A 16,886-nucleotide genomic window follows, 5' to 3' on the forward strand; every position below is an offset into this window, starting at 1 on the left:
ATTATTAAATATCCCATCTGAAGTCTGCTTGCAGCTGAAATATAATTTCATATTGTCTTCATGTTGAATCGATGTATTTGGGGCTGATGGTTTGCAGTTTGTGAGATGGTTTCTTTTTATTTGATTACTGAGCTCCCACAGTATCTTTTTGAGCCAGTGCTCTTATTATCTTACTGCAGCTGTATTTCATATTTAAAGCCACACTTCAAAGTATTTACTCTCCACATGCTTCTCCAGGATATTACAACAATATAAAAGTATGAAACCACAACAGCCAATCTGTTTTCTATCATTCCACTGGCATCCTGCAGTATATCTTATTGCGCAGCTCACACTAACTCACTCTGCTTTAATTGAATTAGTTGTGGAGAATAGATCATTTCTGCGCCTCGACATCATTTTGAATTCAAATAATGACAAATCTAATGTTTCCATTGCTGAGTCAGCTATTTGCAATAAATGCGTCTGCAAATACTTGCGTAACACTAACGCTTAGGGCAGATGAGTAGCTCCAATCCTTGTCTACATACCATAGACCATTTTGAGTCTAAAGTCCTTTTTTAATTATTTTGTTGAGCATTGAACATTAACATTTACTGTGCTGTAAGTCGCATAACCGCTTGTTGTTGTTTGTAGCTAATGTGGATATTGACACGACAAAATAGGATGAATATCATGTCCCATAAAATTCAGGCACACTTGTAGAATTCCATTTAGTGTCATAATAATACCACTACATTTAAATAGTTTGAATAAGGCAATCAGAATCAGGTGTTGAAGTGGTTTCTCAGATCTGTGCAGGATTGTTTTATGTTTCCTTGGTCATGTCCTTGATCCTCAGAGCTGAATCAAGTGCATAGTAGCATCCTAAAGAATGGTGGACCAGTTGATGTAAGGATTGTGTGTATAGCGAGGAGGAAGAAGGAGCAAATGCAGCTCAAGAATGCACCTGCTGAAGGTGGCGTGGGTGAGCAGATCAAAACACAAGATGAGGTTCCACTCCAAAAAGGGGCTGCTATCCTGTATAAGAGGATGATAGAAAGGTGTTTTTCACTTTAACATGGTTAGAACAACAAGATGAAGACAACAGTGCTCCAACAGTCACTTCTGGTTCTGTCAGATTTCACTTTGTCTTCTAGAAAGCACCTGAGGGACAAAACCTGGAACATGCTATATTTTTCAGGTCCTTCTTAGTGCTTGTTTTCAGTGGCTTGTAGTACCGGAATGGTGTTTTCTTTTATAAATTTGATATTGACATTTCATGTTTTATTGTATATTGCCATGCCTACAGTATGAAAGCACTACAATTATTTTGTATCCACAATTCCTTGGCTCACCTCCCGATACCTAAAATTGAGGCAAATGTGAGAATCTTATCTAAAAATAGAGCAGTATATAAATACTGTATTTCAGAATATATGTATATTAAGACTATCCATAAAAGTGGTTTCACACATATATATACAGAATGTACAGCAACATTACTATATAATTGTTATAGTCTACGTTGTGGTTTATGTGAAAATCAAAAAACAAATTCGATTAAGTGTGAAATTACAAAACAATTACAATTACAAAAACTATTTTCAGTCTCCAGAGGATTAAAATTATCAAAAAAATCATAGATAGAATGATGTGTGAGTCCTTCAGTGATCTATCTAATGTTCTGATCTGCATGAAATCTGATGCATTTCCCTGAAATGCTCTGAGGTCATATGCAGTGTTTCGCAACATGGAAGAACCATTTATGGTAACATATTAACATACAAAAGCCCTGGGTTGAGTTTTCTGTGGAAGCGTCTCCGGGGGTCTCCTGCACTCCCTCTGTCCCATCAGCAAATGTCTGGACAGAAATGTTGGACTGAGGTCAGGCAGTGCTTGCCAAAACTCAAACAAGGACATTTACCACATGTTGACTTCATGGAAACAGAAAAAGAAATTGAACAGCTGAAAGTGAATCACAGCCAACAATGAAAATCAAGAACAGGCATGTTTATACACAGAGAGAGAACTGTTTTCTTCTTTGGAGTCATTGTTGAGGCTTATTTCCTCCTCTAATGTTTAGCCATCCAGTGTTTCTTCAGAACTGCACATGTCTTTATAGGTAGAGAACTGTAGGATATTCAATGGTAATTGTAATTTATCTTTATGAAACACATCTCAGCAGTTTTATTTAGTGAGGGGAATATACAGGTTAAGATTCTTGGCAACCGAGGTTCATTCATCCTGCCTCGTCTTCACTCAGGTTTCTTCTTTTGTTTTTTTTTTGTTTCAAATGCTCTATTTACTTACTGCCTCATGCTGGGTGACAGTAACTGTAATCATTAACCACTGACACACAGTGCATTTCAGATAGCACACAGCTTGTTAGGTAATGCTTAATCGTGGCCATGTTTTTTTCTGTCAACATCCGCCTGACCTCTACCCTTTTTTCCTGTGGGACACACATTTTTATTTTATTTATCCGGTGTTCTGGTCAGCTGATTGATTAAGTTGGAATAAACAATTAGTAGGCTATTGGCTATGTTTTTATTTCATTTTATTTCTTAACATGTCATGTTAACAAATATAACATAACATAACATAACATAACATAACATGTTTGTTTATTGCCATTTGTAACAGCTCAAATGTATTTCATAAATGTGTGGGGTGGGTAGTTTATATATCCAAAATAAAAGATAAGCTCCAAAAAGTTCCCTTCACAACAGAACACTCAGCAGCCAACTTGTTTATCAAGTTCTCGTTTTTCACGGAAAAAAAGCTCTCATGGAAACGCAGTGAGATCTCACAGTTTGATCAGTCAGTTAGGATGAGTGACACGTCTGATAGGGCAGCAGGGATCCAGGCTGTGCAGGTCCTTGAGGAATAGAGAAAGGGGTGACAGGTGTAACACCAGGAGATCCTGTAGAGGCAGGGTGATGCTTGGACCATCCCATCCCCCGTGGCCTCTGAGGGGCCCATGCAGAGGGCAGGGTGCCAGCTGGGAGAGAGCTTTGATGGAGTTCACATATTCCTCCACGCTGCAGAACAATATAACCCTGTTTATAGAATGGATTATTCTATGTGTAATGCTGCGACATTTGAGCAAATATTGTGCAATTCTGTCCCTCTGTGTCTAAAAAGTTGTATTGATATGATTAAACTTGTTTGCAATTATTCATCCAGCGGCTCTCTAAGAGCAAACCAAAACAAGACAAATCACAGAAGATGTGCTGCGTGAGAGCTGTACCAGAACTGAGAAGCAAACAGTATGAGCGTGACAATAAGAATGTCTTAATGAAACACACAAGAGACCACCAGGTCTGCCAAGTGGCATTTCAAGTACTAACATCACTGCTTCAAAAACAGTATTGTACAAATTTGGAGAAATAGATTTAAAAACTGACAGTTTGTAAGTTAAGGTTTGTTGGGGTTTTTTATGGCTGCACCATTGCATCAGATGGAGATATTCCACGTGCTTTGTGCAACACATTCCACACAAATTCAGCCTGACACATCTGGCATCTTTGGAAGGTTTTGGATCTTAACTTCAAAGTTTTGTGGCTTTGGACAAACTGGCTGGAGGGAGTATTAAAGTTTAAGTGTTTTGAGCAAAACAAAAGCATGCTAAATATACAGTGATTTGGCAACTAACCTTCAAACTAAGACCACTTTTAAACGTTCACAGTGAAATCATGAAGGCTGATTTTGAGCTCACCTATAATGCACTATGTGATACTTCTTGACTGCTTTTTCCTTGCATCTCTCTTTCTTTCATTTGCCCATTCAACGTTTTCACCCAGAATGTCAGCAGTGTGGGTGTCAGATCTCAGCACATAGAACATGGAGTGAGTTTTCAGATCTGGGTATTATGCTACCAGGCCAGGGGAGCTGTAACACATTAGCACAGACGAGGCAAAAGGAGCCAATTATAGCTCTCAGCGCTCTGGAAGGTCTAGTACTCACTAAAGCTAGTAATGGCAGGTGTGGGTTGGGATGTACAGTACAACAAGAGAGTGGTTAGAGGGTGAAGAGGTGATCACTGAGTGGATATTGATGGAAGACATCCTGACATCTTGTTGCAGCCTGAGTTAGAGTTGCACCTTTTATTGATTAATGAAGGTTATGGTTAAACACATGGATTGTCTCTGAGGAGATTAAAGCACACAAGAGTGAAATATTCCACCCTAAAGGGTAAACAGCAGGAAGCACAGATGAGGTCTGTGCTAAAAAGCGAGATGAAGGAGATGGTTAGCTAAATTGAGGCTCAAATCTGATTTTACGATGTCACGAACTGGACTAACTTCTTCATGCTCCATCGCCACGATAACTTATGCTCCTTCACAGGCCTGGTGCGGGGCAGCATATGTTGGGTCTTAGTGGTGTAGAAAACACCACACCACCACTTGACTGCTGCTTGTTTTGATTTCCCCATGCATTGTGTTTACAAACCCTACAGATTCGAAGGGGAAGGCATACAGTATTTATGTACGCTTCTTACATTTCACACTGCCGGGTTTGCAACTAAAACAATTTTATATTGATCACAGATGATAGGAAGGGGAAAAAAAACATCAAGAAATTAAGAACAGTTGAATATATACTTTACAAAACGTAATTGAGCTGAATACAGTAGAGAAATGCAGTAAGCAGAAGTCAGGATGCTCAAAGATGGTACAAATAATGTATTCAACACAACAGAATAACCTTCAAAAACAGTCTTTGACAAACAGGTACAGTTAAACCAAGGAGTTAGTAAGAATATTTCAAGTTGAGGTACAACACTCAAGGAATACACGAAGAAGAAGAAAATAACCTAACATACAGAAAACAATGACTGAAAGCAGAAATCTCTAGGTGACACAGGTATGCTAACAAAAAGCAAGGCTGTATTCATACCTAGCTCGTTTTGGAGCCCTTATTCTGAAAGCTGTAGCGCTGACCCCACCTAGATTATATGGTTTGGGCATCTGTGAACACTGCGATTGCACTTGGGTTCGGACCAATTCAACCGATCAGATAGTGGTCTCGGCACAATCGCTCAAGAAAGTGGTGTGTTTGCAGCAAGAACGCAACCGACTGCTTATGCAATCGAAACATTTTATAGATAATACCTTTGATAAGGCCTACAAATGTAAAGATGTAATACCTGATACATCTTCAAAAAAATAACTTGTTAGGTGGTTGTACGCCTCCAACAGTGCACATCTTGTCCTATGGAGGTGAGTTGAGGCAGTGTATCTGCTGATAAAATGCATCAAGACATTTTTTTTTTTGAGATGCAGCCTTGATTCTAGCTCAGAACGGGTGTATTGTTGATGTAGAGAACATTAGTAAATCAACCAGACAATAGTAATCAAAGCAATTATGCACACTTGATAATAACCTTAGATTTTTCCAGGTAAGGGGCTAACTTCCAGCTCAATTCTGACCAATCACAAACCAGCCTGGTGTTTGTCTATAAATTGTGGATCACTGGTAAATGTGTGAACACAAATCGGACAAAGATTGTTTCTAAACAATATTCCCTGCGTTGGAACAAACCAAAAAACACACACAACTGAATACAGCCTAAGAAAACACATAGCATCTGTAAATCGAGGATACAGTAAGCAATAAACAAAGAAATAAAAGAGTGTACAAAATACAACAGAGCAAACTGAGAACAACAGCAGGGCCGAGATACTAATGAACATAAAAAACTCTCTGAGGGGAGGAAAACCCAGACAATGAACAATAACACAAGGAAAGGACAAGGATATGCTATCAATGGTGCTGCCAAACCGACACTGGCAAAAAATCATAAGCAGAGAAATAAGCACTTGCAACACAAAGCAACTGCACAACAATACTTGCAAGCACGGGTGAAACAGAGCACGGGGAATTGATACGCCAAAATTCCTACATGCATTGACATTAATGCGGAGCGGCGTGGCAAGGGGCCTGTCCGACGATAAATCGAAACCTCGCAATCAGCTGTAGACGGTATCACAAAGCTACTAATCAGCAGGATTTGTTAATGCCGCCCTTGTTAATGCTAAGATGTGCACGGTACAATAAAATGGGGCATGTCTGCAAAGATGAGCCTACAGGAACAAGATAGAACGGTTATGTGCAGATATGCAATTCATATCAGTGGGGCTTGTGTGTGTGTATTGTCATATTTTTCATGATTCTATGTAAGGTGTACTGAGCCATTCTTGTCAAATGCACATTAAATTAAGGTGGATTTGATCTGGCTTAATTCAAATCATAAATGTCTTCCTTCTGTTGAGAATCTGTTGTGAAAAGAATATCCTCAGATTAAGTTGATTTTGCAGCTAGCTGAATATCCTGGCCCTGCTTCATATGGGAAGCAGGGGATGTAAAGATACAAAAAGAGGATCCTGCAGGACCGGTGACATTATTTTCCAAATTAGGTGATTGGTCAAAGTGTGGTTTCTGTTCAACTAAGCGCCAACAAATTCCAGGTAGAAATGGCTGGACGCAAACAAGCAGATGGAAATCAGCTAAGCATAATCAGATAGAGAGCTGAAGACCCCTGACGGGAACCAGAAGCTAGACTGGGCAGACTTAGTGACAGAAGGTAAAACTAATAAGATCAGAACTCCATATGAGTTTACAAAGAAGAGAAATGGGTGAAATAGAATTAGTTGCCCTCGTCTCTTGAGTTAGGTGTCAGTCTAACTGCCAGACAAAGACTCCATTACCTTTGTGTCTAAATCTGGATATTGGCTTAACTACAGCAGAAGCATCTGAGTCTCTTGGGAACATTAACATTTGAGGCCCATGCCATTTGTGCTCAAAAAGTACGTAACTAAATGAATTAAAGGGAGTAAAACTATTTTAAAAGCATTTGTACCTGTAACTTGGAGACAGTACAGTCTGTGAAATATGAACATGTTTTCTATTTCAAGTTTGATTCCATCTATCCACCCCTTCATTTTGCACCACTTATGTGTAATTATGTGATAATAATATGTGGCGCATTAGACAGCGTGTTCCAGTTAAGATTAAAAAAGAGGTCACATGACAAAATATCACCATGGATAAATAGTTCTATTTGTGAGCATTACGGATTGTGATTATGTGTGTGTGTGTGTGTGTGTGTGTGTGTGTGTGTGTGTGTGTGTGTGTGTGTAGAAGAGCTGAATGGGCATGGTGAAAAACTAGGAAGGAAAACAAGGAAGAAAGCGCATATAACTCCTGTTTCCGCCACACCGCACTGGCTCCCTGTATCATTTAGAATGGATTTTTAAAGTCACTTGTATACAAAGGCTCTTAATGGTTTTGCACCCTCATACATCACGATTCCCTGTTGCATCCCTTCACAAGCCCTTAAGTTCTCTACAGCAGGTCTCTTCAACATTGTAAAAGTTCCCCAAAGTTAAATTCAGGAAATTGCTTTCATCCACTATCTAAATTGAGGAACACCTGGAAACTGGTGTTCCTCAAATGTATTAGAGAGGTGGGCTCAGTGGACTCAGTGGTAATTTTTAAATGGAAACTGTAACCACACTCTTTAAATTTAGTTTAACATTTATATTTTTACATTTCACTTATTTTTTCTTTAGTGTTGCTCAATTTCAGCAGATACACCAGCTGAATGTTTATACCATGAGTATACATGTGAAATTATCCGCATCTCCCTTCGGTGTCGTATTTCCAGCTAAGAGTCCCTCAGTGAGTCTGAACCTCAGTGGGTTTCTTTGTGACATATTAGACACACTTGAATATTACCATGAATTCAATTTGAGTGTTTATGAAATGTAGCATTACATAAGATGTGCGTTTGGAATAAAGGGTATTCTAATGAGGATGACCTGCATTATTAAATTGATAGGGCATAATTTCCATTAAATTAAACAATGTTTGGTAAATGAGAATTATAGACACTCACACTCTAACGTATGTAATATAACAATTAATTAACTGTGAAATCCTACAAGGGACCGTAAGATCCTCTTGAAAGTGAATGAATACTGTAATATTTGCAGGTACAAATCATCAAAGGATCAAAGATTTAAGAAAAAAAGTCTCCCTCAATTAACTTACTTATAAAGTAAGTCATTGTCCTGCTTTAAGTGCAAACTGGTTTCAACCTCACAGGGTTTTCATAGATCATGGGGACTCAATTGTGAAAGACCTAATTCAATGTATGTTCAACCAGAGATTGCAAACTATTTTAAAACAACAAAAATAGAGGAATGTTTATGCAAATCATGCATCATGAGGTTCAACATGAGTTTTTCATGTGCAGAAACCCTATCTATGTCCTTTCATTTTCATCAGATTTATAGCTCCAATAGCCCTCTTCTACTTTTTTTTTTAAATACACACCAAATGTAATCATCACTATGGCGAACGATAAAAATACACTGTACAAATGTATGGTCCTATTGTCTTTGAATTGGAAAATGCAATGCAAAAAATCCTCCACTCATTATTATGGTCACAGTAATTTGTTCAATATTGCAAGTTATCCTCATGTAATGTGACCTGACGGGACATGGCTACTTTTTAATGAAAATAAATGTGTCGAAATTTGCATTAAAAGTGAGCTTTTATGTCATCCACACTTCCTGTTCATCTTTTGACCATGACTGCTACCTGCAGGCACAGCTCCACTGAGATTCCACCTCAGCACACTGAGCTTGCATGCTAATGTGCTATTTGAAGCACGATTCTTTGTCGACACAGCCAAACATACATCCTGAGATTAGGCCAGGGCCTAAAATAGTTACTGCTGTGATTTGGACTAGACCAGGATGTTTAGGTGCTATTAAAGACAACAAAGAGGAGTCAAGTCCACCATTTTACTCATAGTGCATTGTTTTGTTCCCTGTTAGAAGACAGCCATACTTAATTATTAATTTCTGTTGTTCATTTACTTCTTAACTGTTTTTTTAATCAATTGCTTGTCTCACTTTGTTATTTGTTTTTCTGTTTAGCAGTTTGCTAATTTGTTAAAAAAAAAACATACTGGACATTGCATGTACATTTAACTTTGAATATTGGTCTGATATTAGTGCATCACTTGAAAGCATCGGTTAGTTTGCACTTATGTTGACCATAATATCTCAGGTTTACACAGGCCTGAACTAATTGGGATTAAATGAGTTAGTGATGTTATTTAAAGTTAGTTTTAGGCACGTAATGGCGCTTCAGATTCATTTGCTCCTTTAGTTTGTGGCCTTCGCGCTATGACAGTAGCAGTATTGCAGTGCCCCCTGCTGTTCACAAGGCCATACTACGACCCTTTTGTTTCTAAACATGTAAACATGAATCAGTACATACGATGTGCGTGCGTGCGTGCGTGCGTGCGTGCGTGCGTGCGTGCGTGCGTGCGTGCGTGCGTGCGTTGGATGTTGTTTTCATAGTACTGTTGGCGAGTCTGTTCATTTGACAGACAGCTGTGACATTTTGGGCGTTTGAGATTGACTGAAAATGTTTTAAATCTGAAAAGGTTTTATGGAATAATGTGAAACATGACAAGAAAATAATGAACCTAGACACAAAAATATGCACATCATGTCATTGAGTCAAAACAGAACTGGATGGCTTTCAGACCCATACCTTGTTCGACTCAGAAACGTGCCATTTCATTTCTACGTGGCCCAAAAAGTATTTAAACACACTGCCTTTGCTCAGCCACCTCACATGGCAGTGCAAAAGAAAGTTGTTTGCATTAACTACTTTCAAGAACTCTCTGAGCAGACGATGATAAGGGGAAGAGAATGCCCTGAGAAAGCTGACAAATGTAATCTCTGTTGTCATTATTTCACCACACTCTTCCGTCAGAGTGGCTGGTGGATAGTACACTGGGATGTGGACAGGTCTGGATTTTCCTTTCATTCGACTTTCTCGCTACCTGTCATGGAGGGTGCCTCTTCAGTGGTAATAGAGACCGCACCTGACAAGCTAACAGAGGGATCTGCCTCATTTTCCCTTCAGCTCATCTTCATCAGTAAATGGCTTTTTATGTTGTCTGAGTATCCACTGTATCCTCAGCAGTGAAGGACCGTGAGAGGACTTTTACTAAGCATTCATACTGGGCTTTGAGTTCTTTCATTTTTCATTTCATGTCCTTGCCGTAGAGTGCTGTGGGTATGTTTCCTCAAAGTGCCAGTCTTCCATTTCATAATGGCAGTTTTTGATTCCACTTTTTATGATGGCCACCAACTCTGAACATATAAGACACACTGCCCACCCTATGGTTGACGCTACACAGTGTCTGTAGTAACTATGTCTGATGCCAGTATTGGATCTTTAACCTTGCATGTCTGTCCATCTGTCTGAAAAGAGTCTTTTATCCCTCTTTGGACAGTCACTGAGATGATGGAATCAAATTTGCTGGTAATATCATCAGCCTCGTGTTGAGCAACAGAATCTCGTCAGCATCTGTCTGAGTCAATTCTGGCTCAGGAGATTGCCGCTGATTGGACAATAAATGAACTAAAGTAAAAAGCTGCAATGATAAACCTTGATATTGACAAACATGTCTAAGATGTACACGTATGAACAGTCACATTCCTTTGGAGCCACTGCAAAACACGTCCTAGATCCTCCCAGCTCAGCAGCGCCCCAATGTGTGATCTGAATTAATCTCTCACAAGCGTTCTTTCACTTAAATGACAGATTGCATGTCTCTTTCACTCAAATGACCCGTGAGTTCTGGAGGCAAATCCCGTCCTGCATTCAAAATCTGATTGACACGTCTCCAAAACATGCGTGATGTAAAGAGGCCTCAGTTGTGGTGGGCACATGAGATTTGACATGAATGATGGATGAAATCAATCAATACTTTGCGGATGCGTGTGCTTCGAACATAACATTATGGGATACTTGCTCACTCATGCATCAGCGATATTACACACATGTACTATTAAGATCATCTTGATTGAATGTCTTGACAGTGTGTATGTGTCATCTTGAATATTATCTGCGAAAAAGATTAACCATCCTGAAACTCAGAAATGATGACAACTTTTTATTTGGGCTGATTTAATTTTAGTTACATTTGTCCTTGAATAAATGATTCTGTTTTCCATTTTGGGTTCCAGATTTATATTCCATCCTTCACACAAATTGAAGCGAAGTAATTGTCACAGCCATAATTGCTCCATCCATCTGTAAAGACAAAAATTTCAAATTTTGTTCCAAACACATATGAATCCCATGGCAAGTGCTGATCTCACTACTTAAGACCAACACCTACTCCTTACACATATACCCAAAGCCCAAATGCTAAAGCTTTGGGAATTGCTGTGGTGTTTATGAGTGGAGTGGATCATTGCACACTAGTTCAAAGATTTTACAAACTTATTTTTTACCAGAAACCTGGAATATCCTCATAAATCTGTTACTTTATCAACTCGAAGATGATTACTCTTATGTCTCTGCTGTGTGCAGAACAGACTATCAAAATGAAAATAGTTGTTTACAGTGAGGATGAAGCTACAAAGCCTTGCATTGAAGTCTTAAAGTCTTATTTTTCACATAACTAGAAGAAGAGAAAAGCCAAAGATATAAACATGTTTACTTACCATTGTTGTTTATTCCAAGGCATGCAAACTCACTGTTTGGATAAGACATGTCTGTGAAAAAGCCCTGATAAAGCAAGGAACCATCGAGCCACATCCATTGGTTCTGCAATTGAGAAAACATGATAAATGAAGTCCTGATAACTTGGATCATTAAGTGACATCACTTAATACTCACAATTTAGTGAGCCAGTATATTTATTTAGTAGATGAGTATATACATATGTTTTATAAACTTCCCCATGATATAAGTAACAGGTGTATGGTAGTCCAGACAATACAGATTAAATTATAAGATTTAGAAGCAAACGTGTCTTGTTCAGAGTGTTGTTATTACTCTGTTACTTTGTGCCTTGACATGTTCAACCAGAAGAAGTCAGCTTAGGCAAGATTTTCAGAAGAAGTTAGATTTTGAAGTGTAATTCAGTCTGACCTGGAAGAAGATGCCACCCAGCCAGGCTGTAGAACTGTTCATCTGCTGGAGGAAGGCATATTCCTGACGGGAGTGTATGGACACCAAGCTGGCCTCAAGAGTCGCACAGTTTGTCTGATGGAGAGGAAGAGGAATGAAGGACCAAGTATTCACAATGACAAAGGAGGCAGAGGGAGTGAGGGGTCAGGAGAGTGAGAGAAACAACTGGCAAGACAAAGAGAAATTATTGGAAGAGAGAAAGAGTTGGGATGTGCATAAACAAACTTCTGTTATGTCTGTAGTCTAGTAGACTGTAAGGTCCCTTTTCCACCTGTGAATATTAAGTATTCTTGGTAATAGGATTACAATCATAGCAAACCCATTTAACTTCAACCATTACATTTTGTTACTTTGTCATATTCAGTTCTTGTTTGATATTGAAGTGAATGAAGCTAATTTTGATTTCTCTATTGTGTGACCAAATGTTTTTCTGTAAACAATCGGAGGAGCTTTCTAAATTCAGGTTGACCAGGGGCCTTAATAAGTTGATTTACATCAGCCTGACGCCAGGTCATATCTTCAGATTGGAAGTAATAACAGCGGCCCATGAACGACGACCAACCATCAGGGCACGTTATACCTTGTGCTGCAAAAGACAAAAAACAGAAAATATTTCATCTTTCTTTTACCTTAAAACATAAAAAATAATGCGCTCTTCATTTTTAGAGGTTACGCAAACTTACGGACATTAGAGTCCTTTGCACAGATAGCGCTAATTTCCTCAACATTGCACGGGACATTGGACAATCCTTCTGTAAAAAGACGATAGGCTATTACAATCATGAAGCAGTCAACGCATCAAGTTTACAAAAGGAATGTGAAGTGAAGAATCATTCTTATATGAACTGGTCTATACTTATCCCTGTGTTATGGGTGTTGCCCTCTGAACAGGCTGCTTGCTTACTTTCTCTCACAGGATCATTTTGTGCAACTTGGACTGTGCTGTGCTGACATTGCTATTGGCTGTTTCGTTGTAGGAGGAACCAAGCCAGTCAATTGCTGCCACAAATGTCTTCCAGCTTCAATTTGGTTATGTCCTTTGCTCATTTTGAAGTAACCACCTGGTTGGATGATCCTGCCAAGCGTCCACAGGTGGGGACTCCCCACTCAAGTCAACAAAACATTTAAAAACTCTTGAGACCGGCTATGTCATTGCGGCTGTGAAGGGGAGGTCAGTCGGCCTCCCTGCTGCTTGTTGTGAGTCTTTTGTGCGTAGGGAAACTGTGATCATGTTTGTTCTTGCTATGTTTAATCGCTGTGCTAGAACCCAAATCTGTGTATTTGCTTACCATTTGTGTTGAACTGCAGACAGGGGTTGCTGCTAAATTGGTTCTGGACACTCCAGCTGTTGGTGTTGTTGAAGAACCAGGAGCCATCTAGCCACAGCCACTCATACTAGAGAAAGCACAAGATAGTGGTCAATGATCAGCCTCTGCAGAAACGTGTTTTGTCTACATCATTAAATCCTCAACATCGACTATAATTGACTGTTCTTGCATGACAATTTTCTCCAAAGACTCCAAAGACATTCACCCATTCATGCACAGATGGCAGGGGCATACCATGCACATCAGGAGCAGTTCAATTCAGTTCAGTTCAGTTCATGCTATGCACCATTTTACAAGATACTGGCACAAAGCAGTTGTTCATTCGTGCTTGTGTGTTTCCATTTCCAAAAACACATATTATAGCTCGAACATCTTGGTGTAGGGAATTGAAATAAAGATGAAGAGGCTACAACGTGTATGTGATTTTGCTCGCCAGTCTCTTGATGATAACAAAATATATCTCTGATAAGGAATTTCCAGCCTGGTCCTGTTACAAGTTGGTGGTTCGAGTCTACAGGGAAAATTCTTTGGTCCATATTCCGTGAATGCAGATGAAGTGACACAGATTTTAAAGTTTAAACACCAGATCTATAAACTCTTCAGGTCTTTAATGTTAAACCTTGCCTGTATCTTTGGCTTGTTATTAATGCTTATAACTCTTTATAAACACATCACAGATACAACGCAAAGCTCACAATTGTTGTAGACACCTTCAACATTAGATTCCATGTGTTGAGATAAAAATCATTGCGATATAAATGAAAAATACCGGTAAAAACAAGATATTCTGTTTGTACCTGTAGGTAGAAGCCACCAATCCATGCAGATGACTGTCCATTAGTGGTAGTAAGCTGCTGGAGGAAACCATACTCCTGTGGACTGTGGATGGAGACAAGTGTGCCTTCAAGCATGGCACAGTAGGACTGAAGGGGAGGAAGAAGACAGAGGGAGGAGTCTTTATGATTCCACATTACCCATTACCGTATTTCAAATAAGAGAATTTTCCTATTGGGAGATCACCACCACACTATATTTTAGAGCAAAATATTTTCTTCTTTACTTTATAACATTTGACTGACAGCTGATACTTTAACGTAGGTTTCTGCTAACTCTTGCTGAAGTTTAAGTTGACTGAGATAACAGTAATAGCCAAATCTATACATATATACCTATACCTAGTTATTTTGCATTTTTAGATATAACATTCAATGTGAAATAACACTTAAACTCAATTCTCCATCTATCTATCTATCTATCTATCTCTAAAACACACTCATATTCTTTCCTCTGTTGGCCTGTTGCTTGTCCAATTTTTTTTATTTTTTTTTGTATAACAACTTTTTTAGATTGATGATATGAAAGCTGACATTCCTGTAAACCCTGCCCAGAAGGGATGGGCAGCAAAATAAATAATTTTCTGCCTCATTTGGTTAAGTGATTTGTTGATATGGCACGAATCGATTTGTCATGAACTAAAATCTAGGGGGAATGAATGTGTCATGCTTCTGGAGTCATTGATCCCTGGTGGCACAATCTGGGACAATAAATAATGTTACAATGTAATATGATTGTATTCAGCATGTAAGAGATGGAGATTTAAGCATATAGATCATCAGTCTATTTACCTGTGCCTGTGGCCAGAACAGGTTTTCATTCACAAAGTAGTAACAGCGTCCCTCAAAAGCCTCCCAACCAGGATTACACAGCGGCGGGGCCGGTGTAGGACCCTGTGTAGTAGGATATTGCAAAGTACTACAGCATGGGATTGACGTCGGCGGAGTGTTAGTTGTTTCTGTATATTCCGGAGCTGAAGTATATGGAGTATTTTCTGTGAGTTGTGACACTGGCATGGTGAAAACAGATTGAGAGAAAAAAGAAAGGTTAAAAGAAAACACCAGCTCTGTGGGTGGAGCTTTTTCACCAATATCATTATCCTAATAACTATCAGAATAGAAACAAAATAAATGTACAATACATTACATCAGTTAAGTATCTTGTTATCTAGCTATCAACTCATAATGTGAACTTTGATATATGTCAGGTCGAATCAACTACATAGTAACTAGAAATTAGTTTCCTAAAGAAAATGTGCTGATTGCTTCCTACTGTACTTCCTTCTGTACAGCTGAAAATAACACTAGATTGAACTAAAAGGTCAACGATTAAGCATGAAATCATCAAATATAAATGTCCAAAAATGATTATATGATATTTGAGAAACTCCAAATGTGGGGGCTGGAAGCCAATCAGCTTCAATTTGCCTTCACTCTATGGCCATATCCCATCTAGACTTCTCCAGAGTGAAACAGGTGCAGCCATGAAAAGAGTCCAACTCATCAAGTTTGAAGTCAGTTTGAGTTTGAGTCAGTGAAAACTTCCTGGATGCTCCCTTGACATTCCTCCCACAGAGAGTCTGCCCACCACCACATTACAACATTACAAAATCCCAATAATGCATTTGGAGAATTACCATCAGATCAGGTGCTGACTGATGCTGTTATACTTCATGACAACATGTAAAAATGAATTAATGTCCCAAATATTTGTTTATAATATTGTGGCCATGTAATTACAAGGTTTTATCTGTTCCTGACACATTTAGAGCTACAAGGCCACTCTGACCATCAGACTTTAAGGAATTAAGCCTAAACACATATATTTGAGCAATAGGAAAATAACTGGTAACAACAAAAAAAACTTAAAATGCTTGACTCATTTTTTGACTATAATGCCGATATCACGGTCAGGCAGAGGGCATGACTACATTTAAATGTAAGGGTGGCATATGAATTGTGATTACAGCTTATGTCATAACAAAGGAGTTTAACTAATCAACTAGAAGCTTCTCCCTGCAGCTCTCTGAACCGAGCACTGCCTCTGAGTCATTTCACGATAATTGGCAAGCCCGTGCACAATTGCTGACAACCTCAGCTGCATATCTCAGGTCATATTTGCATACAAGTGTTTGATGCCTATACACAGTATTGAATGCACAATATTATTATTACTGCATTATGTCAATAAACAATAATAGAGAAAGTAAATTACTGTAACATGTGGTCATGCTATACTAGTGCAGTGTGGGCACGGCCAACTGTCTATGATGACATGAATGTCTTGTTGCTTGCCATTTCAGGTTTATCTTATCTTGTTCCCACCCATCTCATCTTGTCTCCTGATGTTGATTTTAGTAACAAAAGGATGTCACCTCTCCTGTTCTGTAACATTCAAGTGTGCACTGCAAATCAAAATAGAGAAGGAGAATTGTGTATCTGTGTGGCACACGCTCTCACATTTCAGCACAGTTGGTGTTTATCAGGTGAGAATGTTACATGGAGGCTGTATAAAGTGAGGCTGAATTGTAGAAGAGTGGATGATAATGTATATGTATTTCGATCCCCCACAAAGGCAGAAAATGTACATTATCAAAATGATTGCATTAATGATGGGTGGCTATTCATCTAACAATAGTTAGTGATACCTATATCACTAATATTTTTAATAGTTTAAACTCATTTTTAGTTCCTTGTATTAGGTCCCCACATATCCCAAAGTTGCAGA

General features: G+C 38.8%; 1 protein-coding gene across 1 annotated transcript; it reads right to left on the bottom strand.

Moving 5' to 3' along the window:
- Positions 1-10,935: 10,935 nt before the first annotated feature.
- On the bottom strand, positions 10,936-15,174 carry LOC142996862 (rheacalcin-1-like). The gene is made up of 8 exons (XM_076147977.1): positions 14,951-15,174; positions 14,123-14,248; positions 13,287-13,392; positions 12,681-12,749; positions 12,492-12,583; positions 11,959-12,072; positions 11,529-11,631; positions 10,936-11,112 (listed from the first exon to the last, which is right to left on the bottom strand). The coding sequence occupies exons 2-8, from the start codon at positions 14,234-14,236 to the stop codon at positions 11,048-11,050; spliced, it is 663 nt and encodes a 220-aa protein (XP_076004092.1). The 5' UTR covers positions 14,237-14,248; positions 14,951-15,174; the 3' UTR covers positions 10,936-11,047.
- Between the last annotated feature and the right edge of the window lie 1,712 nt (positions 15,175-16,886).

This window comes from Genypterus blacodes, unplaced genomic scaffold (genome assembly GCF_046128005.1).
Source record: "Genypterus blacodes isolate CSIRO-AG114 ecotype Tasmania unplaced genomic scaffold, CSIRO-AGI_Gbla_v1 ptg000039l_1, whole genome shotgun sequence".
Taxonomy (NCBI): Eukaryota; Metazoa; Chordata; class Actinopteri; order Ophidiiformes; family Ophidiidae; genus Genypterus; species Genypterus blacodes.

What these genes read in the sequence shown, in the direction of transcription:
- LOC142996862 (XM_076147977.1), bottom strand. Translation starts at nt 14,236, where the DNA reads ATGCTTGAAGGCACACTTGTCTCCATCCACAGTCCACAGGAGTATGGT. An exon ending in TGACCTGGCGTCAGGCTGAT is followed by an intron (nt 12,073 to 12,491) that starts GTAAATCAACTT and finishes CCTCTCCATCAG; the next exon opens with ACAAACTGTGCGACTCTTGA. An exon ending in CCTTGGAATAAACAACAATG is followed by an intron (nt 11,113 to 11,528) that starts GTAAGTAAACAT and finishes TTGTCTTTACAG; the next exon opens with ATGGATGGAGCAATTATGGC.